Below are 27,607 nucleotides of genomic sequence, written 5' to 3'. Positions count from 1 at the left end.
GTCAACAGCTTGGAAAATTGGTTAAAATTGACTGGTTAGAATTGGTCAAATGGAAAAGGAGATACAAAACTCCACCAAAGAAAATAGCTACTTAAAGAGTACAATTGCCAAATGGAATTGAAAGGCTAATTGAAGAAAACAACACCTTAAAAACTATCATTAGGCAAGTAGAAGTTAATGACTCTATGAGACATCAAGAACCAAACAAATTCAAAAGAATGAAAAAATGGAAGAAAATGTGAAATATCTCATTGGAAAAACAACTGACCTGGAAAATAGATCCAGGAGAGACAATATCAGAATCATTGGATTACTTGAAAGCCATAATCAAAAGGAAAAATTGGACAGAATTCCAGAATTCCAGAAATTATCAAGGAAGACTGCCCTGATGTCCTGGAACCAGAGGGCAAAATAGGCATTGAAAGAATCCACCAATCACCTCAGGAAAGAGATCCCAAAATAAAAACTCCAAGGAACATTATAGCCAAATTTCAGAAGTATCAGGTCAAAGAAAAAAATGCAAGTGTCCAGAAAGAAACAATTTAAAATACCTAGCCAATCTAAAATACCTGAGTGTGTAAACCTGCCAAAACAGACACAGGAACTATATGAACATAAACATAAATCACTGTTTATACAAATAAACTTAGACCTAAATAACTGAAGTAATGTTCATGGGTAGGTAAAACCAATAAAATTTTAAAATGACAATTTTACCTAACTAATTTTTTATTCAATGTCATTCAAATTAAATTACTAAAAATTATTTTACTGAGTTAGGAAAAATAATAATAAAGTTCATTTGGAAAAACAAAAAGTCAAATTCTTCAAAGAAACCAGGGGTGAAAGATGTAAAGGAAATAGATTTAGCAAACTATATTGTAAGACAAGAGCATTGTTGAAATGTAAAAAGGATAATTTGAATTATTTTAAATTAAAATTTTCTTGTATAAATAAAACATATGTAGCCAAGAAGTGAAGGAATGCAGAAAATTAGGGAAAAACTTTCATAGAAAGTCTCTCAGATAGGATGTGATTTGGTTGGAATATGTCTGTGGTATGGGAAATGATGAGCTGGTTGATTCAGAAAAACGTGGAAAGACTTGGACTTATGAAAGAAGATACTATCCACCTTCAGAAAAACATGATAGGAGGAATAAGCATAGTATGGTCTTACATATACGTGTATAAATGTACATGTGTATGTTTATAGATATCTATGTGTGTATAAACATACATGTATGTATGTATTATATCCACATTAATTGTGGCCTTCTTTGGGGGGGAGGGGGAAAATAAAAAGTACATAGCAGAGAACAAAAGAATACCAAGAAAGTGAAGAAAAGCTGGGCAGCTTTGAAAACAATGTGTAGGGGCAGCTAGGTGGTGCAGTGAATAGAGCACTGGTCCTGGAGTCAGGAGGACCCGAGTTCAAATCCAGCCTCAAACACTTAACACAAAACTAGCCGTGTGACCTTGGGCAAGTCACTTAACCCCAGTTGCCCTACCTTCCCCTCTCCAAAAAAAGCAAAAACAAAACAATGTGTAGTATTTATTATAATAGGTTTTCTTGAAGTGGAAATTTACTGTTTTATATTGAATCCTCTTATGGTCTCCTATATACATGGCAATGGTTTGGGGTTTTTTTTTATTTAATGGTTTTTTTTTTGTATTTAAGTTTAAAATTTTTAAAAATTTACAAAAAAAGGGAGAAATTAAGAATTATCTTTTGCCTTTCTTTATATCCCCATTGCTTAACAGTGTACCTGGTACATAGATGGCACTTAGTGTTCATTGATTGACTGACTGATTTCATTCCCATTCTTCTTTTTCCTCCTCAGCGCCTGAAACACTAGTAAGAGATAACCAGCTGATGTAGGAGGCTATCAAGAACAGGAAACTATAGGCGCTTCTTCACCCCTGCATAGGAATCAGTCATTGAGCCTCAAGGTCATATGCCAATCTCTGCTGTAAGGAACCACTGTTCACACTGAGTTATTGAAGATGAATCACATTTAGAGACAAATGGAGGAAGCAGTGGGAACAGAATATATCCCTTCCTCCCATGGGAACATCTTATTAAGTAGCCACTTTGCAACTGTGCTTAGGTACTAAGGCTACAAAAATGGAAACAATACAGAATGCACTCTCAAGAGTTAACAAAGTGAAAGAAATGTAAACAAGCAACTTTTCTGATCAGAACAAGATAAGACTTTATTCTTATAACAAAAAAGCAAAAGAGGGAGAAATTATTTTTAGCTGGGGGTTGGGAGGAATTTTTATCAAGGGGTGAGATAGCTCTTGAATTGTGTTGAGAAAGACAGAGAGAGAGAGAGAGAGAGAGAGAGAGAGAGAGAGAGAGAGAGAGAGAGAGAGAGAGAAGTGCATTCAGGCAACGGTGCCCAGAGGTGGGAGAGCACAGGGAGAGACTGAAGAATACTCAGGAGTACAGTTTGGTTTGAACACTGTGTACCAGCAGAAGACTTGCTATTCAGTTATTTCCGACTCTTCATGACCCCATTTGGTATTTTCTTGGCAAAGGTCCTGGAGTGGTTTGCTATCTCCTTCTCTCCAGCTCATTTTACAGATGAGGAACAGGGGCAAACAAGGTTAAGAGACTTGTCTAGGGTCATATAGCTAGTAAGTGTCTGGGGCTTGATTTGAATTCTGGAAGATGAGTCACTGCACCATCCAGCACAACCTGAGATTCCAGAAACTGAGGCAGGTTGTATCTCCCATTATAGGAGAGGTCTCCCAGATGGGGGAGGAGGAAGGGGGGCAGCTTAAATTTAAACTGGGTTTCCTTCCATGGTCCTAGCAGCAGCAGCAGCAGCAGCAGCAATAACACAATGTAAAGACCAGCCTGCTGTTTCTCCCTTCTCTCCATCTCTACCTTAGGATCACCAATCAGGAATATTCAATCTGGGTTTCTGTTCACAGATTTCAAAGGGCATAAAGGAGAGGCCCCTTCCCTGGGTCCATTTAATTTAAGTCTGCCTTCTAGACTTGTTCACAAAACTGGGACCATGCAGTAAACTGCCCTGGAAGCCTTAAGGGCCTGCCTCATGGGTAATGCTGTATTGGAGTGTTAGTCCCAGTCTCTCTGAGCTAGATTTCCTTAACAGCATGCTTCTTAAAGAAGATTGTCCAGAGAGGATTGCCTGAAGCTAAAAGACTAAAGTCATGTCATGAAGGGTCAGCAGATCTGGATTTTGATGACCCACCATGTTATTACTGCAAATTGCTCAGGTGTTGCAGGTGAAAGGGGAATGGGGAATATTTGTTCAGGGAATGTGGTGTCTAATGGCTTATTTGAATTTTTTACATTTCTATATTTGTTTACATCATGTCATCTCCCCCATTAAACTATAAACTCTTCAGGGGCAGGGACTGTTTTTTGCCTCTTTTTGTGCCCCCAGCACTTATCAAAGTGCCTTGAATATGGTTGTTTAATAAATGTTTATTGATTGATTGTTCATGAATTCCTGAGGATCCTTTTCATCTTGTGCATTTCCTTTGGTGGAGGAAATAAAGTCTGTCCAATACAATGTTCATATTATAAATTAAGTAATTATGTGGGAGTCAGAACTCTGTTACCCACTTTGGGGAAATTTTAGATATGAACCATACCTAAACTTAAACCTAAATCTGGAGCTCCTAGATTAACCCTAGATGAGAGACAATGAACCAAAAAGAGAAAATGGCTCTGCCATCAGTTCTCAAAATTAAACCTAGGTCTTTGTGAGCTCAAAGTCCTTGCTGAACTTGGGGAAAATAATGAATGGGCTGGAGTAGGGGAGGAGTGTAGACAAAAGGGAGAGAGAAAGGGAGGAAAAGTAACGAACAAAGAAGAAAGGAAAGAAGATATTGGAAATTGAAGAGAAAAAAGGAGAAATCTCATTGGTGGCTAGAATCTATCACACTCTGAAAGAATGAATAGTTTACTTCTCCTGAGTTTGGGTCCAGTTGAATTGGCTGAAGGTGTGGTATGAAGTTTACCAGAAAGGAAGTGGGAGTAATTGCATTTAGCTCAGCAGTGGCATCAGACACTAATGGCTGAGGGGTGGGGCTGGACAAACTGGAAGGACCAGTACTGGATTATTAAATTTCTTCCATTTGTCCTGGACCCACCTTCTTGGTCTCTTAAAGTTGGCTCTCACAAAATTTTTTTCCTCCTCTTCCCTGCATTTTCTTCTTTTTGCTTGAAAACAAAAAGACAAATGGAAAAAAGGCATTTAATTCCATGGCAAGTGCCCAGAAGAGTCTGACTCAGACTAATTTTTTTTCCCTCCGACTTTACTTCCTCCATGGACCCAGGGAAAAGGCCTCTCCTTTATGCCCTTTGAAATCTGTGAACAGAAACCCAGATTGAAGATTCCTAGTTGGTGATCCTAAGATAGAGATGGAGAGAAGGGGGACACAGCAGGCTGGTCTTTCCATTGTGTTATTGCTGCTGCTGCTGCTAGGACCCTGGAAGGAAACCCAGGCTTGTGAGTCTGAGAATAAGCTGCTTCTTTTCTACAATGGGGACTATTGGGAGAGGCACTGGAGGGACAGGGGAGGCAACTGGAAGAAACTTCAGGTAATGGGCAGGGAGGGTCTGGGTGATTTTTTTTTCTCTGACTACTTTCTCCATGCATCCAGGGAAGAGACCTCTTTTTTATGTCCTTTGAAATCTGTGAACATAAACACAGATTGAAGAATACGGGGCTATGATCTTAGGATCACCTGGGGCGCTCATTTGGGCTAGGACGACTGGAGGGTGGGCTACTGAGAAGAGCACACTAAGGAAAATAATGAATATAGTAGAGCTGGGTGGAAATTGGGAAATTCTGCAACTGTCATATGAAGTTGCAAAAAAAGAAAAGAAAAACAGAGGACCCCCTCCTATCCCATATGCCATCCCCTAAAAGCCCCCCAGAGGTAGAGCTGCCTGGGTGCAAGTTGCCTGAAACTGATAGGTACTATGGAACTTAGAGCTAGGAGACTTCAGTACTTCTTTTCTGACTCTGGCTAGACTGGGATGATGTGAGGTTGGAGTGGCCTAGAGAGCTACCCAAATATGTTCCCCAAAGTATACAGGCTTCAGATACTATTCTCAGAGCTTCCTGAAAGGGTTTCACATGTACATCTTCAGCTAGGTAAACCAGTTAACCCTTTTCTCCTCTCTTGGAGCAATTTTCTAGCTGGGAGATTGGAGGGAGGGGATGTGTAGAGGGAGGATGTGGGGGTAGCATGCATTATTAAAATGTCCTAAATGGAAGATTGAGTTCAGTTTCTCCATTTTCCTAGCCTTTCTTCTACATCTCCTTTTGTCCCCTCTGTCTTATATTACATAAGGGCCAGGTGGTATTGATAGACACTGAGAGCAGCTCCATGCACACACACTCTGGTGGTGTATACACTCCCTGTTGGTGGATTGAGTAAGTCTTATTTTTTATGCTTTCCAGAGAGTCCCCAGCCTCTTACTACTGGGCTTGTTATGAAGGGGTGTGAAATTGGTGGATAGACCTATTACAGCTTCCCTCTGTTGTACCGCCCTCTTGCAAATCCTCATCTCCTTTCTTGTATTAGCTGTACTTCAGTGAGACCTTAGCATTGGCTCTGTTAAGTACAAGCATTCTGTTTCTTCAGCATAGAATCAGAAATGAAATAAACAGGACATAGTAACTAGAGAATAATTACTTTAAGATCACTCTTCTCCTAGAGTCAACTCTTGAAATTGCCCAGGCGTAGGATCAATCTGGACTTGGGAATGTCCAGCTTGAATTAGTTTAGTTTTCTACTCTTCCTTCTCTCTCTCTCTCTCTCTCTCTCTCTCTCTCTCTCTCTCTCTCTCTTTGCTTTTTGGAGGGCAATTGGGGTTAAGTGACTTGCCCAAAGTCACAGGGCTAGTGTGTCAAGTGTCTGAGGCCAGATTTGAACTCAGGTCCTCCTAACTTCAGGGCTAGTACAGTATTCACTACGCCACTTAGCCGACCCAGAGCTGTTCCTTCTCTTTAGGCAGGCAAGGGAGTGCTCCCTGGTTACATGACACATTAGATGAAGAAGTGGAATCTCTGGTAGTTAACTTTGGACCTGGGACTTTAGCAGGAGACTGTGAAACTTGAGATCTGGCGTAAGCTGTAACTTAGGTGGGTTGGTACTTAGAAAAGAGACAGAACGAGAGGGAGGGAGACTACACCCAGGTTCACTGCTGAACTGTTCTCCACTTAGTATTTTTGTCGATCAACATGGGTATTTTAGATTTTGTCACTTGTTTCTTGTCCTTTTCCACTATCCCCTTATTAACTAGAGGTTGAATATATCAGAATGAGGTCTCCCTTACTGCTTTTACTCACTTCGAATCCATAGCCCATTTCACCTTAATTTCAGAAGCCTATGGAACTCTCCAAGAAACCAGAAATTTTAGACCACTGAGAGCAAGGAAGCTTTTTGATTAAGACAAGTGAGTACCATAGGCAAGGTTTGATGGTTATGCTCCAGTTATGTATTACTGTCTAGGGAAGATATCTAACCCTCATGTCAGCAAGTGTGACTTGATCTACTATAAAACAAATACCCATGTGCCATGAAGGGCTGAATTTTTTGCAATTAAAATATGAATTTGTAAAACAAAAATTGTTAAGGGGCAGCTAGGTGGCACAGTGAATAGAGCACCAGCCCTGGAGTCAGGAGGACCTGAGTTAAAGTCCGGCCTCAGACACTTAACACACACACACACATAAAACCTAGCCATGTGACCTTGGGCAAGTCACTTAACCCCAATTGCCCTCCCCCCCAAAATTAATGTTAAACTATACTTATTAAGAACAAATAAATATATTTTAATTTTTTTGACTGGCCACTTTGGAATTAGGATTAGAGTGAGGGATAACCATTGCACAGCCTGGCTAGAGCCTCAAGGCATACTGAGGTAGAGGCAGGCATGAATAGGTCAGGCAGGTCAAACCACCACCATCATCTTGATCACCATCTCCCCTCAGACCCTGATGGAGACAGTCCAGAACCCTGTACCCAAGAGTCTTGGAAATAGCAATACTTCTGGTCTAGCACCCTAAGGCATCATCCTAGGAAGCAACCTCTGTGGAGATGCCACCTGGTAACTGCTCCTTCAAGTGCTGTAGCTGAAACTACTGAAGACCCAGAAAGGAAAATTCTTGCCACCAAAATCCCTGGCATTGTCAGAAACTGATATGATTTTATCAATGGAGATGACATTAAGGAAGAAGCATTAACATATGCCTTGGTGTTGCATCCAAAGAACCTTGGTACCTTTCCAATCTGACTTGCAGCTGAAACCTTCCCTACCTGCTGTCTCCCCCCTTAGAATGTGAACTCCTTGAGGGCAGGGACTGTCTGGCCTTTCTCTTTGTGGCCCTAGTGCTTAGCACAAGGCTTCACACATAGTAAGTGCTGAATAAATGCATCATTCATTCATTCAGTCTGGGTGACCTTCTGGTATCCTTTGTATCTCAGAAGAAAATGAGGAAGGCCCCCAGCACACTGAGGTGAATTGGTGGGAAGATATGGGAGAGTCACATGGGCGGACATGGGTAGGTTGTGACCTCCATCTGCATGGATGAAAGCTAAGTTCCCTTTGCATATGAGTCATATTTCTTCATGTCCCGCTATGTGATACAAATCTTCCTGCACTGTTCCCTAGGCAGCTATCTGCCTACTTCTAGTTCCAGCTCTGGAATCAGTCTTATTTACTTACCTTTTTTTTTTTTTTGATAAGTTGGAAGAGGTGCATTCTCAAGCCCATAGATTGTTTACCCTATGGCCTGATATCTTGGAGATGTTCTTGGCAGTTGTGGGGAAAGTTCTGTGACCTGAATGTTCCTGCATTCTGCTCACTGGTGGCCAAGAAATTATATCATTCGCTCTATTGAATTCCTACCATTACAGTTGATACTTTGGAGTCCTCAGCTACTGACTTAACCTTGGGTTCAGATCCTGTCTTCACCACAGAGGTGGAAAACACCCAGATTGTCATTTTCTACTTAGTCCCCATGGATCAACTTAATCCTCTTTCCACCCACATTCCAGCATGATGGCATGAAAGCATTCTAAGAATATTTGCACAAACTTTTGCAATGCAATGAGCCAATAGGATGTGGTGGGAACCCAAAATGAAGTCAACATCTTAGAAAGAAACTAGGAGAGGTTTACTCATAAGAGAATAATGAAATAATCTACTTCCCTCAACCCCAAAGGGGAGAATGAGACAGAAAAATCCTCATCATACATTTTTTCACTTCCCTTATTTGTTGTTCCAGTCAAACTGGCCTTCTTGGTGTTTCTCACACAGGATGCTGCATCTCCTTCCTCTGCCTTTGTGGGGGCTGTCCCTTATGCTGAATTACATACCCTACTCACCCCTACATTTTAGAATCCTTTGTTTCCTCCAAAACCCAGTTCAAATACAATTTTTCTACATTAAGTCTTTATTGACTTGTGTCCGCCTCTCTCCAAATGCTAGTACCTTTCCCTTGAAAATAACTTTGTATTTACTTTTATATGATTATGTATCAACCAATACAAATTTAATAAACACTTAATATTATCCAGGCATTGTGCTAAGCACTGGAGATACAAAGGAAAAGAAAAAAAAATGTCCCTGACCTCACAATCTAACAGAGGAGACAATTTATATAAATCAAAATATACATGACAAAAAGTAGGAGAAAGGTAATCATAATGAGAAGACCATTAAAAACTAAGGAGACAAGAGAGGCCTCTTGGAGGAGGTGATACCTAAGTCCAGAATTTAAAGGACAATCAAAATTCTAAGAGTCAGGGGTAGAGAAGGAGAGCACTCTAGACACACAGAGCAGCAAGTAGCACAGAATGACTGGATCATGGAGTACATGGGGGGTGTATATTGGAAAAGTAGAAAGGGGTCAGGTTGTAAAGAGCTTTAAATGCCAAATGAAAGATTGGTTTTATATTTGATGCTGGAGGTAGGTATCCAATAGAGTTTATTGAGCAGGGTGGTAATAGGGGGAGATGTGCACTTTAGGAAAATCACTCTTGTAGCTAAGTGGAGGATGGATTGGAGTGGGGAGAGACTGGAATTAGGGAGATTAATTAGTAAGCTCTTGCAACAGGTGAGAGGTGATGAGAGACAGAACCAAGGTGGTGCCAGACTGAATGGAAAGGAGACAAATATAAGAGTTTTGAAAATAAAAATAACAAGATTTCACAATAGATTGGATATGTGGAGAGACGGGCATCTATACTAGAGATGTTATGGAGAAAAAAAATGAGGTTTACCAAACCATGGGGCAACTAGGTGGCGCAGTGAGTAAGAGCGCCAGCAGGGGAGTTGGGAGAACCTGGGATTGGCTCGGTTCAGGCATCAGATACTTAACACACACACAAAATAACTGGTCGTGTAGCCTTGGGCAAGTTACTTAACCCCAATTGCTTAAAAAAAAAAAAAGATTTATCAAACCAATTAATTGGAGAGATGAGATAAGCAAGAAAGTAAATATCAAGAATGATATCAGTACAGCTGGGTAGACATGTAACCCCCTTGATGGCAGGGAATGCCTTATTTTATATTTGTATGCTGAGCATCTATGTCACAGTAGGCACTTAAGGAATGTTCAGGGATTGATTGATCAATTAGACCAGCCGAGTTATAATGGCTTCCTTTTGACACATTAGGGCTAGCATGCGTTGCTGGAAGAGTATCATGATACCAGAGTATAAGATAATAATATAGAGAGAGATGAGGTCTTAAACTTTACAAATGGAAACTTTCAAGAATCCAGTCACTTCCATGTTGCAAACTAACATTGAAAATAAGCCATAAATCCAAAAACTGGCTTTCATATGTACAGAGAGTAGAAAGCACTGCTGAGATCCCACAATTATTATATATATATATATATATATTGCTTTTTGGAGGGGGGAAGGGAAGGGCAATTGGGGTTAAGCGACTTGCCCAAGGTCACATGGCTAATAAGTGTTAAGTGTCTGAGGCCTGTTTGAGGCCTGTCTGAGGCCTGTCTGATGCTGGATTTGAACTCAGGTCCTCCTGAGTCCAGGACTATTCACAGTCTATTCACTGTGCCACCTACCACATGCCCCGTACCCTGCAATTACCATTAATGATGTAATATGAAGAGGAAAAGCAGAATGAATTTAAGATCCTTAACATTTGCCTCAAGCATTTACTTCCTTGTTTAGATATTGATATTGTGATGAACTTATTGTTTGATTATGGACAGATAAATGTACATGAGTAATAAAAATTACAAACTTTCATAGAAAAAAAGAATGATATCAGATTGTAAACTTGGATGACTGGAAGGTTGGCAGACTTATTTGAACAGTAATAAAGAAGTTCAAAAGAGGGTAGGGCTTTAGGGGTGTGTGTGTGTGTGTGTGTGTGTGTATGTGTGATGATCATGATCATGAAGAGTTCTTTTTTGAACATGTTGAGTTTGAGATACATATGGGACATCCAGATTGAAATGTACAACAGTCAGAGTTGAGGAGAGAAACTAGGGCTGCTATCAATCCATTGTTTATTTTAATCAGCTTATTTACATAAGATTCTTTGCAGGAGCTTCGAAGGATATCATAGAGATTGAGAATCAGCATGTCAGCTGATAGAGAGCTGACCCTAACGCCTGCAAGACCTGAGTTTAAGTCCTGCGACTGACACAGACTGAAGTGCTTCAAGCCACTTTCTATGTTACAAGGAAGATACCCATCTATATGAGTCAAGAGAGTTTCGGTAGTGGGGGCTCAGAGTGATGACTGGTAGCATATTCCCTGCCCCCCACCTCCACCAGGAGTGAGTAGTAGCAGCATGGAGTTTGCCCTCTCCCCATCCCTAGACCTGTCAGGTTGAGGGTGGATTGGCGTGAATAAGCTAACCCAGAGGGAGAGAAAGACAGGATAGAGACAGGACAGAAAGATAGTACAGAGAGTGAGAGAGGAAGGGAAGGGCAAGGGGAGAGGAAGAATGAGAAGGGGGAGAAGGAAGAAGAGAGAGAGGAAAAGGATATAGCTGTCATGTCAATTTAGATGCCATATCCATGAGCTATACTGCTACTGTATGTGGGTTGTAGTTCCCCAGGCTATACTAGTTTCTATTTTAGGAAAAGATGGGGGGGCAGAGGGTGGGGGTGGGGGTAAGAGTCAAGAGAAGGATGGAAGAATTTAGAAGAAAGAGTATAGATGGCTTCCCATTAGTAGACAAAGAATTCAGTTTGCTGCAAAATTCAGAGCATTTGTTACTCTTAGGCAAATCTTTTATACAGATTTCATCACTTACCTTTTATTATTGACATTTAATCTTCTGCAAGATCTTCCTCAAACACCTTCTTACCCAGTTCCTGCTTTGCATCTGACCTACCATACTTTTTCTGTAAGGAGAAGTATTTCTGTTTATTTTTCCAGTTTGCCACAGGTGGGTAAGGTCTGGTCTTTTTGATCCAAGGCATATGTTTTTCCTGGGTCTCCAGTATGGTGTTTAAACAGGTTTTACACAGAATGATAGAATTTTAGTGCTAGGGAGGGCCTTTGTAGATCATCTTGGCCAGAGGTCTACATAAGGCCATGAGCAAGACGACTCATCATGGCACATAAAGGAAATATGAGACCTGAGGTTATCTAACATGCCTGTGGCTTCTATTCCTTCCACCATTCTCCCTCCTGTCAGTTCCCAGGGCTGACTGAGCTAGCACTTACCTTCTCAGGCAGGCCAAGTGTGTAGACAATCATTCTCTATCCAGGTCCCTCCCCACTCCCACCCCTCCCCTTGCAGCAGCAGTGCACACACCCTATGTTCCCTGACCAAAGGGGACAGGCAGGAGGACCCTTCTTCCTTAGGATCAGGGCCACTTCCAGGGCCTCACCTAGATGACTGTGATGTGTGCTTCACAGCTTGGGTATCCTCCATGGACTCAGGTGGCCAAGCTGGACTGAGAGGGGGAAATGTACAAGCTCTTTACTGCAGGCCTTCCCTGGGCTCTTCTCGCCTCTTCTCTAGAAGCAGACAGGTGATACGGATCTGGACCCCTGGGTCCGGAGCCAGGAAGTCCTGAGTTCAAATCCAGCTTCAGACACTTCTTAGCTCTGTGACCCTGGGCAAGTTAATTAACCTCAATCAGCCTTTGTTTCCACCACTGAAAAATCCTTTCCCTGAAAAAAGACTGTATCGACTGTGTTTCCAAATGCCACAAGATGGCATGGTTGCTCCATGGCAGTATCTTTACACATTCTGAAATAGAGGGGTTTTTTCCCTTGATTTAAATAAAGTTGAGAATAAGGAAAAGAGAGACTTTGAGGATGTCTATATTTTCAAACTTTAGGTGAGAATTCAAATACTTTTTATAACAAATTCTGGCCATTTAAAAACTGAGGATTTTTTTTTAAATCTAAGAACAATATTGAAGAAAGAATAATATATTAGTAATACCTGCACAATAGGGTTCATCCTTCAGTTAGGAGTTTTATTAGATAATCCTCTGAGTTTAGTACATTTTTACTGGATAAGTCTACAATAGCCTCCTTTACTCCCAAGGTTTTGGTGCACGTGGAGACTGATTTTTCAAACACACTAACCACTGAGCTGTGTGTTACCCTGATCAGAGAGAACATAAGAATAAGAGAAATGGCCATTTTTTAAAAAAAAAAAAGTGTGTTTCTCTCTCTCACTATCTGTCTCTCTGTCTCTGTCTTTGTGTGTGTGTGTGTGTGTGTGTCTGTCTCTCTCTCTCTCTCTCTCTCTCTCTCTCTCTCTCTCTCTCTGGCTTTCTTCCCTCTGGTCTGCCTACAGAATCTGGATTCACATTTCCTGACTGTCATTGTTATTTTAAAAGGTGTGACATTCCAGGTGGAGGGTATTAGGGAGCTTTCAATGCTTGTGAAACCGAATTTCAAAAAGTGACTCTGGGTGCTTTGGCCGTTTTTTCTTTTCTTTTTTGGGGGGTGGGGCAGTGTGAGTTGTTGCCAGGGGGTTTTGCAGGCCACTGAGAAGTCTGTTTGTAATATTGCCTAAGGAAGGAAGAAAATAAATGTTTTTAAAGAGCCTGCTATGTGACATATTACCTCACTATAATCCTGGGAGTTAGAGGCTATTACAATTCCCATTTTACAGTTAGGAAAAGGAAGCTGACAAAGCTTAAGTGACTTACCCAGCATAGTACTGATAGGTAAATGTCTAAGGCTGGATGGATTTGAACTCAGGTCTACCCTGATGCCTGCACTGCCTGGCATCTCTAAGGGAAGGTTTTTGCTTTGTGGTAGAAACTTATAGTTGCAGAAATAAAGAGAAACGACTTTAGAAGGCCTTAGAAATCTGATCAAGGCCAGGACCAGTCACACGTCCACAAGAGCTGGGATGAACTAGCCTCTGGACAGAGGTGGTAACATAAAAGTGTGGAGGAAGATGAATGCCTTTGGACGTGGCCTCTGTTTAGGCTGGTTTGGCTTAACCATACTTATCTTTTTTGTCTTGTTTTTAATTGAGAAGGTGGGGGACAGAGATGGTAATGCAAAAAGAAAAAGAAAAAGTATGCTACAGCTACAGCCCTGGACTTGGAGTCAGGAAGAAGATATGAATTCAAATCCAGCCTTAGATATTTACTGTGTGACCTCTAAGTCTAATTTCTCATTCAATTAAAGAGTGACCCTAGGTAAGTCACTTAACCCCTGCCTCAATTTTCTCTTCTGTAAAATGGAGATAATAATGGTCCCTACTTCCCAGGATTGTTCTGAGGATCAAATGAGATAATATTTCTAAACCATGATGCAGTGCCTGACACTTAATAAAATGTTTTTTCCTTTCCCTTTCCTAAATGGAAATGCACCTAGGGTTTTATGGTGTTAAGATAAAAATATTTCTTTTTTTTTTACACTTTTTTTTCTTTATTAATTTGTTTTGTTTCCTTTTAGTTTACAGGATTCAATTCCACAATTCCTTGAATTTCACATTTTGTCCCCCTCCCTCCCTCCCGTGGCGGCTTATAGTCAAGTATAGGATCTGTAAATACTTTCACATTATACATTGGTCAGGTTATAAGGAAAAATATTTCTTAAAAAAAAAAAGAAATACAATGATAACCAATGTGGGGGAAGTTACTATAGTTTCCATATAAGCACATGTTCTTGGGAATAAGACCTTATTAAGTCAAATTTTTCATTGAAGTTTTAAAATGTATTTTTAGAGGCCCTTAATATCTATTCCTCTTTCTAGGTCCTACTCTCACGAATTATTCTACTGTGGATCTAACCTTAGATTCTTTTTGTTTGTTTAGTTTGTTTTTATTAATGTCTTTTGTTTTTATATCACTTTCATTTTGAAAAATATATTTCCTCTTCCCCACTCAAGACTGTCATCTCTACTTAAAAAGAATGAAAGGGAGCAACTAGGTGGCACAGTGAATAGAGCACCGGCCCTGGAGTCGGGAGGACCTGAGTTCAAATTCGGCCTCAGACACTTAACACAAAAACTAGCCGTGTAACCTTGGGCAAGTCACTCAACCCCAATTGCCCTACCTTATCCCTCCAAAAAGCAAAAAATAAAATAAAAGAGAGCAACTGGAAGACAAAGAAAAATATCTTTAAAAAAATAAATAAATAAAAAGAATGAAAAATAATTTATTGCTGGATATTTTGAATCCTCTCTTATGTTTTACTGTGAGCATGGAAATGCTTTTTTTTCTTATTTTGTATTAGTTTTAATTTTTAAGTTTATAATGTTTCTTTTTCTTTTCTTATTGTGTATTTAAGTTCAAAATAATTTTTAAAAAGAACAAAAAAATAAAGGGTAGTGGAGAGAAGTTCAGCAAAACTAACCCCACATTAATAGTAACTAATTGTATATGCAATGTTTCATGTCCATTCCCTAGCTCCCCCCCCCCCCCCAAAGTGAAATATCTGCACCCTCTCACACACACTCTCTCTCTCTCTTTCTGGAACAAGCTTTGATTATGAATTCTCAAAGGCTAGGGAGTAGTGCTACTGAATATGGCTAAAAAGCTAATGAATGTAGCAAGAAAATGTTTGTTGGGCTAGGAATGGTGAGACTGTGGGCTTGGTGTGTGGCAGGAATATGCATGGAGGTATAGTGAGTGTCTGGGTTCAAAAGATTTGAAAGTCAATAGCTCAATTAAATTTCAGATGACCCTGTTCAGAAGATACTAACCCATACTCACCCCACTTCTGGTCATTTTTCTCTTACTCTTTTTTGGCCCTTGTTTGCTTAATCTCCTTGCCAGATTTGTCTCTTCTAGGCTCAGTGTCCTCCACTCAGGCTGAGTATCAACTACTGTCAGAGACTATTACCCATCACCCTCTGGACCTGGTGTTGGCCAAGTTCTGGACACTGGCTAAAGAAGCAACTTCTTGAATGGGGGGACCCTGTGAGGCATGGACAGCTCTATGTTCATTATTAGCATGAGACAGTTTCAGAAACTGAGACCTTCATCCTTTACCCTAAAAGATTTTGGGTCCCATCTGTTTAAGGGGGGAATGATGGGGTACTTGGGTGCTTGTGCTTGGACCCCAATTCCACGATCATATTTCTCCCTGACAGTTTACTCCCCAGCCCAAGGATGCTCTGCCTAGCAATAACTCATGAGTAGGCCCCAATAAGACAAACTACCTTTCCTCACAATTAAGCGGACCCCGGTAAAAATTACTGATGGAAGGTTAGGCTTACCAAGTGCAGAGAGAGACTGGTTTCTGACCTCACATTGCCCTGGCTATCCCCTTTTCTCCTGTCCCCACAGTTGCAGATCCTGGTTGTGAACTCAGAGATTTTGAGAGGAGAGGTTCATCTGCTTGCCTAGAAGGGAGGGCTTCAGAGCGCCCAGGGCACTCCATATAGCTGCTATGCTTCCCCCCTCCTTTTGCCAGGTGGGAGAGGGTAATTCAAATTCCTTACCATTCTTCAGCACTTTCTTTCCTTAATCTGTATGAGAGGAGGTAACAGAATCTGCTAAAATATTTTTAGCTGTTCTAACTTTTCACTCCAACCCTACCTAGCTTGGTCAGAGCCAGGACTACAGGGGGAAGGCACTATAGACCTAGCCTGGTCAGAGCTAGGACAACAGGGTGAAGGATCTTAAAAGGTTCCTCCTCTTTTTTTTAAACTTTTACTCAAGTAAACTTTACTTCTGTGTCCACTCCTTAAAAGCTTTTTTTGAAACTGAGAGCTTTGAACTTACCAGTCAAGGTGAGTGGGACAATGGAAAAGATCCAGTAGTACTTAGTCCCCTCTCCTCCATACTGGGGAGCTCAAAGTGTCATCTCTGAGGTGTCTCTTTTTTAGATCTATACATTTTCCCAATTTGTCTTAGTGCCAAATAGTATAATTAATTCTGACTTATCTTGAGCATCAAATTAGGAGTAACACATTTAACTTAAAATACTAACAGACTGAATTCAATTATCTTTTGACTGTGTTTCAGTACACAAAAACTTTTTCTCTTTTAGGTGAGGCAGGAAATGGTTAAGTGCTAGTCAACCTGCCTCTCTTTGATTTGAGGGAGGGATATCCCCTTTCCTTTCCTGTGAGTAATTGTGGGGAAAGGTAATTTGTCTTACTGGGACCCACTCGTGAATTATTGCTAGGTATAGTGTTCTTGGGCTGGGGAGAAAATTGTCAGAGATAGTGTTTTGAAGCTAAGTAGAAATGTGGTTTTGGAATTGGGATCTAAGCACAAACACTCAAGCACCCCATCATTCAGACTGCCATTTATGTTCAGGTAGGTCCTATGAAGCTAGAAAGGTTTTGTTAAAGTTAAATTGTATTTTATTTACTCTTCCTCACTCCCCACCTCTCCTGTTCCAATGAGAAAGCAAGAAAAACAAAACCCCACTGCAAACACATACATAGTCAAAGTTAGAGAGGTATTGACATATTCTGTGTCTATAGTCAAGACTAGAAAGACCAGGTAAGTTCAAATGGATTCGAAGAGGTGGTTGTATAACTGTCTTCTCCAAGTATGCCTGGTATTTCCAGAGAAAAAGGGAGAAGGGAGTAAGCTTTTTATATAGTGCCTACTATATGGTAGTCTGATCCTCACAATAACCCTGGGAGATAAGTGCTATTTATTATCTCCACTTTACAGTTAAGAATGTGACCTGCCTGGGACCACATAGCTAGTAACTGTCAGGCCGAAGCAGTTTAGGGTTGCTGGGAAGCCCAAAATGTAAGGACACAGGGCAAGTCTGCCTGGAAAGAATTTGAACACTCAAGCCTTCTTTCAGTCAAAGTAGCCAGGCTTATTGTAACACCAACAGGAGTGGACAAAATTCTTAGGGAATCTGAAACTTGATAAAGATGGGACGGATATTTATATTAAAAAAAAAAAAGGAAAAAGGGCCAGTGAAAAGATCTTAATAGGATTAAGAAGTGGTAAATAGCCTGGTGTGGGCCAGGTAAAACAGTAAAAAGATTCAGATGGGATTAAGGAGTATCAAGTAAGCTAATTAAGTAATCAAGGTGGGCTGGGGTGGAACACATGCCTTAGAGGAGATGCCAGTGATCTGGACAGCTGAAAATGTATGGGAAAGTTCTGGGACTGGCTTGCTGTCAGAGACATAGTCTTTTCCTACAGGGGCCCAGGTCCCTTAACCCTATCAAGGTCATATTTGAACTTGATACTTCCTGATTCCAGGCCCAGTGCTCTATCCTGAACTATTAGCTGTCTCTAGAGCTGAATAAAGCAGTATTCCTCCACACAGGTCAGTGTTCAAACTTAGGTCTCTCCTTACACTTTTATCAGGCCTATCTCCAAGAATTAGACCGATGATCAGGGGTCAAGTGGACCCTCAGACAAGCCCCTTCCCCTCTTCCCACTTCTGCCCCCCCCCCAACAGAAGGCAGGACTATTTGCTATGGTTGAAGGAGCCAGAGACTAAAAGGAAGTTTTAAAATCATTCACAGGTGACAATTTTGGGCCTCTCATAGAGATTCTCTTTTAAAAGTGAAAGGCTGATCACTTCACATCCATCTAGAAAGTATCCACACTGATACTTTTTTTTTAAAATATTTTTTTGTTTTTGAGTCATGTCCAACTCTTTGAGTCCATTTGGGATTCTTGGCAAAGGTAGTGGAGTGGTTTGCCATTTTCTTTTCCAGATCATTTTACAAATGGGAAAACTGAGGCAAACAAGGTTAAGTGATTTGCTCAAGGTCATATAGCTAGTTAGCAAATATCTGAGGCTGGATTTGAACTCAGGTATTCCTGACTCCAGGCTCTGTGCTCTATCCACTCTACTACCTTCTACCCTAAAAAGCATTTAGAAAATATCTATTATCCACACTACACTGCTGAGAGGCAGCATGATAGAGAATTGACCAGGATGACACAAGTTAAAATCCTGCCTGTGACACATATTGCCTAGGCAAGTCACATAGCCCTTGAAGGACCAAGGCCTCAACACATGCAAAAAAAAATCCTTTAAAACAAAAATGTTCATCCTACTACCTCTTTGTGGATTTGCGCGTTACAGATTTTTAAAAAGGGTGCTATGTCCACTGATAGCGGAGGCATTCTTAAGTCCTGGTCCTTCTAGTATTCTTAGCACTTCAGTGCTCTTCGCAGCTCAAAAACTAGACCATAACTTCATAGAAGATGCTAGAAGGAGTTTCCTCTCTTTACACCAATGAAATCACAGGTCCAGTGCCCATCTTCCACTAGAATCCATCTAGGCTGAAAATATAGGTTAATTTGGGGAGGGAGAGAGGACAGAAGGACTCAATCAGAAATAGGAATGAATGTGTGCTACTGGGGGGAAATGCTGACTCTTGTGTCTTTTTATCTCACAGGGCCTGCCTCTCTTCAATACGATCTCACTGTTGTGTCCCAGCCAGAACCTAGTGAACCTCTCTACATGGCCCTTGGCTATATAAATGACCAACTCTTCCTTCACTATGATGGGGAGAGTAGAAGAATAGAGCTGCAGAACCCGTGGAATGATACAGAGGAAGGAAGAAAAGTCTGGGAAAGGGTGACCCAGGCCCTTGAGGAGAGGGGGAAAGAGCTGGGAGTGACTCTTCAAGACATTCTGAGACAGAACAATCAGAGTGACGGCATTAATGGTGAGTGTGAAGGACAGGAGTATGGGAAGAGTGGTGGTGGAGGCTATGGGAGGTGGGGACTGGGATGGGGGGATGGGACCATGGGCCTAGGGGCCATGTCAGACCTTCCCTTCTCCCTTTCCCAGGGTCTTACAAAGATCCAACCTAAGTTACCTCATAACCTACATGGGTGGATTGGGGGAGTGGGAGAAGGCTGTGCCCTAACTGAACACCAAACAACAAGGTGAAGATGGGCAGTAGTTATTTATCCTAGGCATGGGTGGTTTCAGGCTCTCACACTCTTCAGGCCACATTGGGGTGTGAGCTCCAGGGCAACAATAGCACCAGAGGGTTCTGGAGGTTCCGATTTGATGGGCAAGACTTCCTTACTTTCTACCGGGAAAGACTCGGCTGGACTGCAGTCCATCCAGCGACTAAGGGAATTAAGGAGAAATGGGAGGACTGGTTCCAAATGAAATTCCTTGAAGTCCATGAGGAGGAGTACTGTTCTATTCGGTTCCAGAGATACTTGGCATCCTGGAAGGGGATCTTGGAAAGGACAGGTATGAATCCCAGGACAGAGGTTTTCCTTTTGATTTATGGGTGTGGTTTCTGCCCCAGAGATGGGATATTGTGGGTTTAAAAGAGTTTACAGAAATGATTGATCCATGGCTTTCCTCCCTTGAAGCTTTCCCTATTCTCAAAAAATACCTGCACACTCTATCTGATGAGACCCACATTCTATTCTGTTTCAGAACTACCAACTGATGTGCCACCTGGGCCCCACCACTTGTCCCGTGGACCCCTGCAGGTTGAGTTACTAATTATCAGCATAGGCCTTGTCTTTGCTGTCCTCATTGTTGTTGGAGCTCAGCTGTGGAGGTGGATTCGGGCAAAGCCAGGTATGTAGGACAAGTTTGTTTATGGAGTTGGAACTATTGGGTGGTAGAAATAGCCAGATAGGGTAATGGAGCTATAGGCAAGGAAGGAATTTCTCAACAATTCATTCCTAGCCCAGGAAGAGGTAGTATTTGGCATCATCAATGTTTCACTCTTCTTTTCCACGGTAGGAAGAAACAAATGTTTATTAAGTGTCTACTAAGTGCTTTACAAACATCTGAGTTAGTCCTCACAACAACCCTGGGAGTTAGGTGCTATTATTGTCCCCATTTTACAGATGAAGAGACTAGGGCAGATAGAGTTTAAACAACTTGCTCAAGATCACACAGCTAGTGTTCTGAACTTCGGTTTTTCTGACTGCAGGCCTAGAGATCTATCCACTGTACCACCAATCATGCTTCCATCAGCATAATAGCATCTTAGACCTTGATCGGCAGCATGGAAAGAGCACTGCAGTTAGAAGTAGAAGGAACTTGGGTTTGAGTCCTATCATTGACACTAGCTATGTGACTTTGGGCAAATCCTTAACCTCTCTTAACCTCCATTTCCTGATCTGAAAAATATGTACAATAACACTTGCTCTACCTACGTCACATGATTGTTAGGAGGAAGGTGCTTTATAAACCTGAAAGTACTTTATTATTATGAGTTTGTTGCCCCACAAGATCTGTGGAGAGGGGCTGATTTGAGCTAAACGAACCAGAGAAGATGCTTAGTGACAAAAGAAGGGTATGTGGGTGTCCGTCCTAGCCTACTCGCCCCCTGGGCTTACTTGAGGGACTTTTCTTGCTCTAGCATTCAATGGAAAGGAGAGAAGAAGGAGACCTATGGGCAGGATAAGAGACTCCACTCTCCTACCGTGTTTCCCCGATAATAAGACCTATCCCGAAAATAAGCCCTCCCCTTACTGTGTAAGATTCCTCTAAAATAAGCCCTCCCCCGAAAATAAGCCCTATTGAGATTGCTACTGTAGTGAAGGTGATCCCCTGTGCTACACGCTACATTACGGTACCCTCTGTATGCACCTTCCTCCCCCCCCCCCCGTGAAACGCATGCCGCGCTCTGAGCTGCATCCAATCAGAGCTGCAGCAGTGAGCGCGTCATCCTGTTCTTCCCCAGTGATTTCTTTTTGAATAAAGGTACATTTTTTTGTTCACATTTACCTGTTTATTAAAAGTGCTGTCAATGTTCATTAAAATAAGCCCTCCCCTGAAAATAAGCCCTCTGGTGTTTTTCTGTCCAAAAAATTAATAAGACAGTGTCTTATTATCGGGGAAACACGGTAGATTTACTCCTTTTGTTCATATTTCTCTTTCCTCCTTGAGTCTGACTTTTCTTGACCCCATATGGGGTTTTCTTGGCAAAGCTATTGGAATGGTTTGTCATTTCCTTTTCCAGTTCATTTTATAGATGAGGAACTGAGACAAACAGGATAAAATGACTTGCCCAGAGTCACACAGCTAGTAAGTATCTGAGGCAAGATTTGAACTCATGAGGCTGAGTCTTCCTGACTCTAGGTCTGATGTTCTATCCACTGTGCCACCTATATACCCATCTCCATCAATAGCTTTCATTTAGCTATCTCTCTTTCCTATTCTCCCCTTCCCCAGAGATTAGACCTACCAGAAGAAGTGAATGGAAATCCGCCCACCCTCTTTTCCCAGGTGAGTCACTGTGGGAAGTTCTAGGGAGGGCCAGGCATGGTGCAGAGTGAGGTAAGGCATTCTCTGTTCTTGGAAAGGAAGATAGAATTTGGTAGAAAGGGTTGTATGGATAGAGACACTCAGGCTTCGAGGACAGTGGCTTTAGTGGGGAATTCTGATCAGGTTAAAGTATTCTCATTTTCCTTCAATGTTACTACTCTTTTGTCAAATCTAACCTCACCACCTTTAGTTTTAAATTTACTCTCCTGATCCAGGGGCAGAAGGAAATCCCTATGTTACCTAAAGGAATTAATCAGTATTCTATGGGAGAATCAGCTGTCCTCATGTGGGAGATTCATGATTGAGAGAGGAAGTTGGAGGAAGGTTAAAAGACAGTATAACTGGGCCCCAGAGCTATTAGATATTATAGTAGCCTTAGGTCATGTGTCTCTTGGCCCCTTCCACTATGTGTTCCTTCCTTGTGCTTTCTGGGAAAGAGATCACCTTAGCCCTCATTCATTTTTGCAGGTTTTGGTCACTTCAGAGAAACTCAGAGCGTGGTGTAGGCAAGACTTGGAATCAGGAGATGAGAGTTTGTATCCAAGCTTCAACACTTACTAGCAGAGTATTTGTGGAAAATTCACTGGGAGCCTCAGTTTTCTTGTGTGAATACCCTGAGAAGTATCTATTGCTACAAGGTTACAAAGAATTTTGTAAGTCTTAAAACACTATCAAATGTAGAGGCACTTGATGACTTTAGTGAGAAAGGCTTGCCAAACTGCCAGTGTCCTCTCCCCCGGATGCAATGGGTGGTTATGGACAATTTGTTCCAATGGTCATGAAGGTGGCTAAAGCAGACACTGTGCAGCATGCAGAGCTTGGTCAGAAATTGAAGATGCCAAGGTCATCCACTGCACCCCTGGCGATCACCCACAGTCCTGACTTTTGTCTTGCCACTGGACTTTGATGACTTTAAAAGAGAGAGGGAGGCTGATGAATTTTATGCAATTCTGCCTCATTTAAATCCAATTCACTCATAAGTCAAGACATTGTCCCATGATTTCATTGGCCTTCTTCAGAAACAAAGGATGAACAACAACTGGAGTTGGGGAGGTATGACTTTTGTTTCATTCTTTTCTGATTCATGAGAAGGGCCTTCTTTTTGAGCCTAGTAGACCAGTAACAGGATCTGTGGGTTCAAGAATGAAAATGACCTAGGGTAGCCAGGTAGCACAGCAAGTAAGAGCACCGGCCTCCAGCGTTGGGATGACCTGGGGGATCGAATCCGGGAATCCGGGTTCAGACACTTAGCATCCACCCAGAAACACCTGGGCATGTAACCTTGAGCAAGTTACTTTACCCCAATTGCTTTAAAAAAAAATATATATATATATATATATATAAATTAAAATGACCTCACTCACACTTTCCTCTCTCTAGCTTGACTCTAAACTGTCTTGTGATTTATTCCTAGGAGTAACTGGATCCTGAATTTATATGCCAGGCTTGCACAATGTACTGAAGTTCTCACCTTTTATACTATACTTGATAGCCCCAAACCCCCTGATCATTTCCTGGTGACCAAACTTTTTGCTCCTTTTCAATAAAGAAAGGTCTCTCCCTTATTCTCTCTCTACTTGTAAACTTTGCATAATATAACCACAGTTTAGCATTTTTTCTAGTCAATAGGGTTTATGCTAGGTAAATGTGATTTGGTTTGAATGCTACAACCAAAGAAAAAAAGCCAGCCCACCTGGATAATTGGAAAAGGAAAAAAAACCTCTTTGCTACCACATAGGAAAAGTTCCTAGATTCCTCTGGTCTCTCCAGCTAACCTATTGGAGCTGCGGATTATGGTACTGCTGCTTTGGCTTCTTCTGGATCCCAGTACTGGGATCTGATACACTTTTATTTGACAGCATTTTCTTTGTACCCACATCAGCTATTGAATCCCTTTTTCCTGCTTACTTTGTTCTTATTTCTCTTCCTGATTGGGAGTCTAGGTCAGACCCTCTACTGTCTATTTCTGCCCCAAAGGTAGGTTGTAATATGTTGTTATTATTTATTCTATTTCAAACTTGAGCTCTAAAGATTCTATGCAGTTGTGCTGAGCAGCCTGGGTACCCTACGTACTACCCCCACCACCCCAAACACATGCACTTGTTGGGAAGGGCTGAGAATGACACTATAAACTCCTCAGGAAGCTATCTTGGCTCAAGGGGCCCTGGTCTAAGACTAGATTAAACAGCCCCTGGACAGAGACCAAAACATGTCCAACTTGAGGATACACTTCAATAACATACTTAGGAAAGGAAACAAAAAGAAGGAAAGGAAGCCAGGGGCCCACATTGAGACCATGTTCCCACTGCAGGATGGGAGGAAGATCATAGTTTATTTATTGCATGCCCACTTCTCCCATTCCACAAGTGCAGAGTCAGATCACTACTTGCCTCATTGGAGAGAGTTAGAAGCTGTGTCTCCTTTCAACTGAGGAAGTATCCTGCCCCCATGCCCATGTTACAGGGCAGGATGATGACCAAAAGATCACCCCATACTTGCTATATTATGCCAAAACACCAAGTCCTTTCACTGCTGGGTTAGTAGCACTGAAGTAGTCACACATTATTCCCTGTGTTTACAAGTGCTGGGCCAGTACAGGTGGTTGATCAGAACCAGGAAGGGCAACTGTGAGCATGCTCCATGAGATGGCTCCTGTTTCACATTCATTTATGTAGGGATATGTACACCTGAGAAAGGGGAGGGGGGGGGGAGGACATATGAGGGAGGTAATAGTCCTGTAGCACACTGATCTGGTTGAAATTTTTTTGTTTCCCAAGGTTTATTAAGATGTCATGAAAAACATTTTTAAAAATTAGATGAAGTCAAAATATGAAAGATAAAATAATATTTCGCATGGAAATTAACATGATTTTCATAGTAATATTGCTAAGTTCCACACTAAAGTAAAGCTCCTTCCTATAACTTCCTTCAATCTGTCTTGATCCCAGTCTTGGTGCCTCTTTTAAGTCTCTGTTCTTAATGTCACTGATAGGAATTAAGCACTTTTAAGCAGCAGCAGCAGTCCCATTCATAATAAAGAGGCATCTGGTTAATATCTCTTCTGCTTCTGAATCATGATATGAAAGAGAATAGAAAAAAATCTTAAGGGTTTTTTAACTGTTAGCTTGACTTTTTCATTTTTAAGTCAAGATTCTGTCTCCTTATCTCTCTCTGTGACTTCATCAATTCTTCAAATCTACATAGCCAAGACCTCATTTCATTGGCCACCACTAACTGCCTTTGTCATTTCAAAACTCAATACATCCAAAATAGAATTCGTTATCTTTTCCCTAAAACGTGTTTCTCTTCCCAACTTCCTTATTTCTTTCGAGGGCATCACTTTCATTCATTCCCATCCCCATTCAATCTGTTGCGGTCTTATTGACTTTAAATCGACAACCTATCTCACATCCTTTTCCTTCTCTCATAAACAACCACCCTAGTTCAGGTCTCCTCACCTGGACAATTGTACTAGGCTCCTAATCGGCTTCCCTGTGTCTCTCTCCTCTTCAATCTACCATCCACATAATTGCCAGCTTGGTATTGCTAAACTACAGGTTTATGCCAAGACCATGCCAAGACCCTGCTCAAAAAATTTCAGATTGGAAGGCAAGGGTTTGGCATTTAAAGATTCCTTCTCTTCACTACAGCCTGGGCTACTTTTGCCTTTTTTTTTTTTTAATAACTCTGGTACTAAGTGCTGTGGCTGGTATATGTTGTAGTTCATTCCTTCCAGTTGCATCCAACTCTCTGTGATCCCATTTGGGGTTTTCTTGCAAAGACACTGAAGTAGCTTGACATTTCCTTCTTCAGCTCATTTGGCAGATGAGGAAACAGGCAATCAAAATTAAGTGACTTGCCTAGGGTCATACAGCTAAGTGTTTGAGGTCATATTTGAATTCAGGAAGATAGATGAGTCTTTTCTGACTCCAGACCTGGCACGCTATGTAGAAAACACTAAATAAATGCCAGTTGGACTCTGTGGATCAGTATTACAGAGGTTGCCTCCAAATTGTATCTATTTCATTCATATTGTCAATACTCAGAGTTAACTTTGGAACTCTCAAAATACAGTTCATTTCTAGGTCTTTAAAGATATAGTCAAAATAGATACAGTTTCTATGGAAGTTCTCAAGGTAACAATGCATACAGAATATAGGACAATCTTCATTTCTCTCCATAACATTGTTTTAGAGTTAGACTTTCACAACATAAATTCTTCCACATGGTTGATAAGATATTATAATTTTATCTACTTAAGCACAGTAACAAAATTTAGATCACAACTTGGGTTGATGGTATTGGTGGGTGTTCAAAACTCTTATTAAATCACAAGAATTCTATCTTTTAATGCAAAATTCTATCTTGACACTTCATTGTTACAATTTTTCTTTTTTTAAATTTTATTCGTTTTAATTTATGAAATAAAATAAACATGTCTATCACAGTAGAATGATAAAAAAGATTGCAATGAAACTGCAAATCTATTATGTGCAACTTGCTATTCTTTTAAAATATATAATAAATTTATCATGTTAATACTTTTTTTCCCTTTCCTCCCTTCCACCCTAGAGAGATGGCTACCATTAGACATAAAGGGTTTTTTAAAAAATATATTTGAGGAGGTCAGATAGGTGGTGCAGTGAATAGAGCACCGGCCCTGAAGTCAGGAGGACCTGAGTTCAAATTTGGCCTCAGACACTTAACACACACACACACACACACATACTAGTCCTGTGACCTTGGGCAAGTCACTTAACCCCAATTGCCTGACCTTCCTACCTCCAAAAAGACAAAGAAACTGAGGCAGAGATCCAAGCCAATAGTACTTTATTAAGGGGTCCATGGTCCCCTCTAATGAAGAGGATCTCAGATCTTTCTTACAATCTGAGATGCCCCCTTTTCCTTAAAGACTTAGTTTTATAGTGCTTGATACCCAGATGATACAAAAGAGGCAAAGTAAAATACATAGTCCCATTGGTTGATAGTTTATCTTGACCTCCCAGAAGAATCTTCAGCTTATACTTGTGATAAATTAACTGGTAGAGGATATCCAAATATAACAGAGCTGATGGTCTTTCATTGGCCCCTTGTTGGGCAATAGATTGGGAAAAAGATTGGTAGGCAGCTCCTGCAATGGGTCACCAATTGATCAAGTAATCATGGGACCTGTTGGTCAAGAGCCATAGAGCTATTTCCCTAGCCAAGGAATAACAAAGGTAGAAGGACAATAAAAAAAATGACTGGAGGACTTTCCATGCCATTTAGTCAACTCTACTAGGCTTGATCATTTATTCATTGGCATTGGTTAAGCAAATGGATTCACCAAATTGACTAACTGTATATCAGTAGACAAGTACACAAGTAATAATCACTGCCCCTATGGAATCAAACTCAATTGAATACTACTAACAGGGGGTCTAAATAAAATAGGGATATACATTAATCATTTCTCATATCAAGTCCTTCTTAAGTCAAATGCCTTGTATGCAGTTGGATAAAATCTTCACTTAGCCTTCTTAGAAAATCATTCATGTCGCATTTCCAATAAGATCAGGGGTGAAACAAGGGTGTTCACTATCACTCCTTTTATTCAATTTGGCACTAGAAATGTTAGCAGTAGCAATCAGAGAAGAAAAAGAAATAAAAGGAATCAAATTAGGCAAAGAAGACACCAAGCTATCACTCTTTGCAGATAATATGATGATATACTTAGAGAATCCAGTAAAAAACTACTTGAGAGAATAAATAAATTTGGCAAAGTTGCAGGATATAAAATAAACCCACATAAATCCTCGGCATTCCTGTATATTTCTAACAAAATCCAACAGCAAGAGATAGAAAGAGAAATCCCATTTAAAGTTACCGTAGATGTAAAATATTTAGGAATCTACCTGCCAAAACCAACCCAGGACTTATATGAACACAACTACAAAACACTTTTGAC

General features: G+C 41.0%; 3 protein-coding genes across 7 annotated transcripts in view; all 3 read left to right on the top strand.

Annotated features, from left to right (window-relative positions):
* Positions 1-4,091: 4,091 nt before the first annotated feature.
* On the top strand, positions 4,092-26,199 carry LOC138149965 (zinc-alpha-2-glycoprotein-like). Of its 5 annotated transcripts, XM_069073241.1 has the most exons (7): positions 4,092-4,490; positions 10,580-10,813; positions 18,806-19,078; positions 19,348-19,620; positions 19,813-19,959; positions 21,568-21,621; positions 22,129-26,199. In XM_069073241.1, exons 3-7 carry the CDS (start codon positions 18,871-18,873, stop codon positions 22,164-22,166), a joined length of 720 nt encoding a protein of 239 aa, XP_068929342.1. In that variant the 5' UTR covers positions 4,092-4,490; positions 10,580-10,813; positions 18,806-18,870; the 3' UTR covers positions 22,167-26,199. The 5 variants fall into 5 exon arrangements, with proteins under 5 accessions (XP_068929342.1, XP_068929341.1, XP_068929345.1 ...); XM_069073240.1 differs by lacking the exon at positions 10,580-10,813; XM_069073242.1 differs by lacking the exon at positions 10,580-10,813 and having other exon boundaries at positions 4,449-4,582.
* CDSN (corneodesmosin) overlaps positions 8,874-27,607 on the top strand; it is a 189,233-nt gene continuing 170,499 nt past the window's right edge. The window contains exon 1 of the mRNA XM_069073236.1: positions 8,874-8,879. The gene's annotated coding sequence lies outside the window, so the exon portion shown is untranslated. The remainder of the gene's footprint in view (positions 8,880-27,607) is intronic.
* The window catches only part of PSORS1C2 (psoriasis susceptibility 1 candidate 2), a 145,094-nt gene continuing 126,360 nt past the window's right edge, over positions 8,874-27,607 (top strand). Inside the window, exon 1 of the mRNA XM_069073245.1 lies at positions 8,874-8,879. The gene's annotated coding sequence lies outside the window, so the exon portion shown is untranslated. The remainder of the gene's footprint in view (positions 8,880-27,607) is intronic.

Source organism: Petaurus breviceps, unplaced genomic scaffold (assembly GCF_028583685.1).
Source record: "Petaurus breviceps papuanus isolate PSGF00001 unplaced genomic scaffold, PetGlider_PUasm1.0 90865, whole genome shotgun sequence".
Lineage (NCBI taxonomy): Eukaryota > Metazoa > Chordata > Mammalia > Diprotodontia > Petauridae > Petaurus > Petaurus breviceps.
Note: the sequence above shows the minus strand (reverse complement) of the source record. Positions and strands in the feature narration are given on the sequence as shown.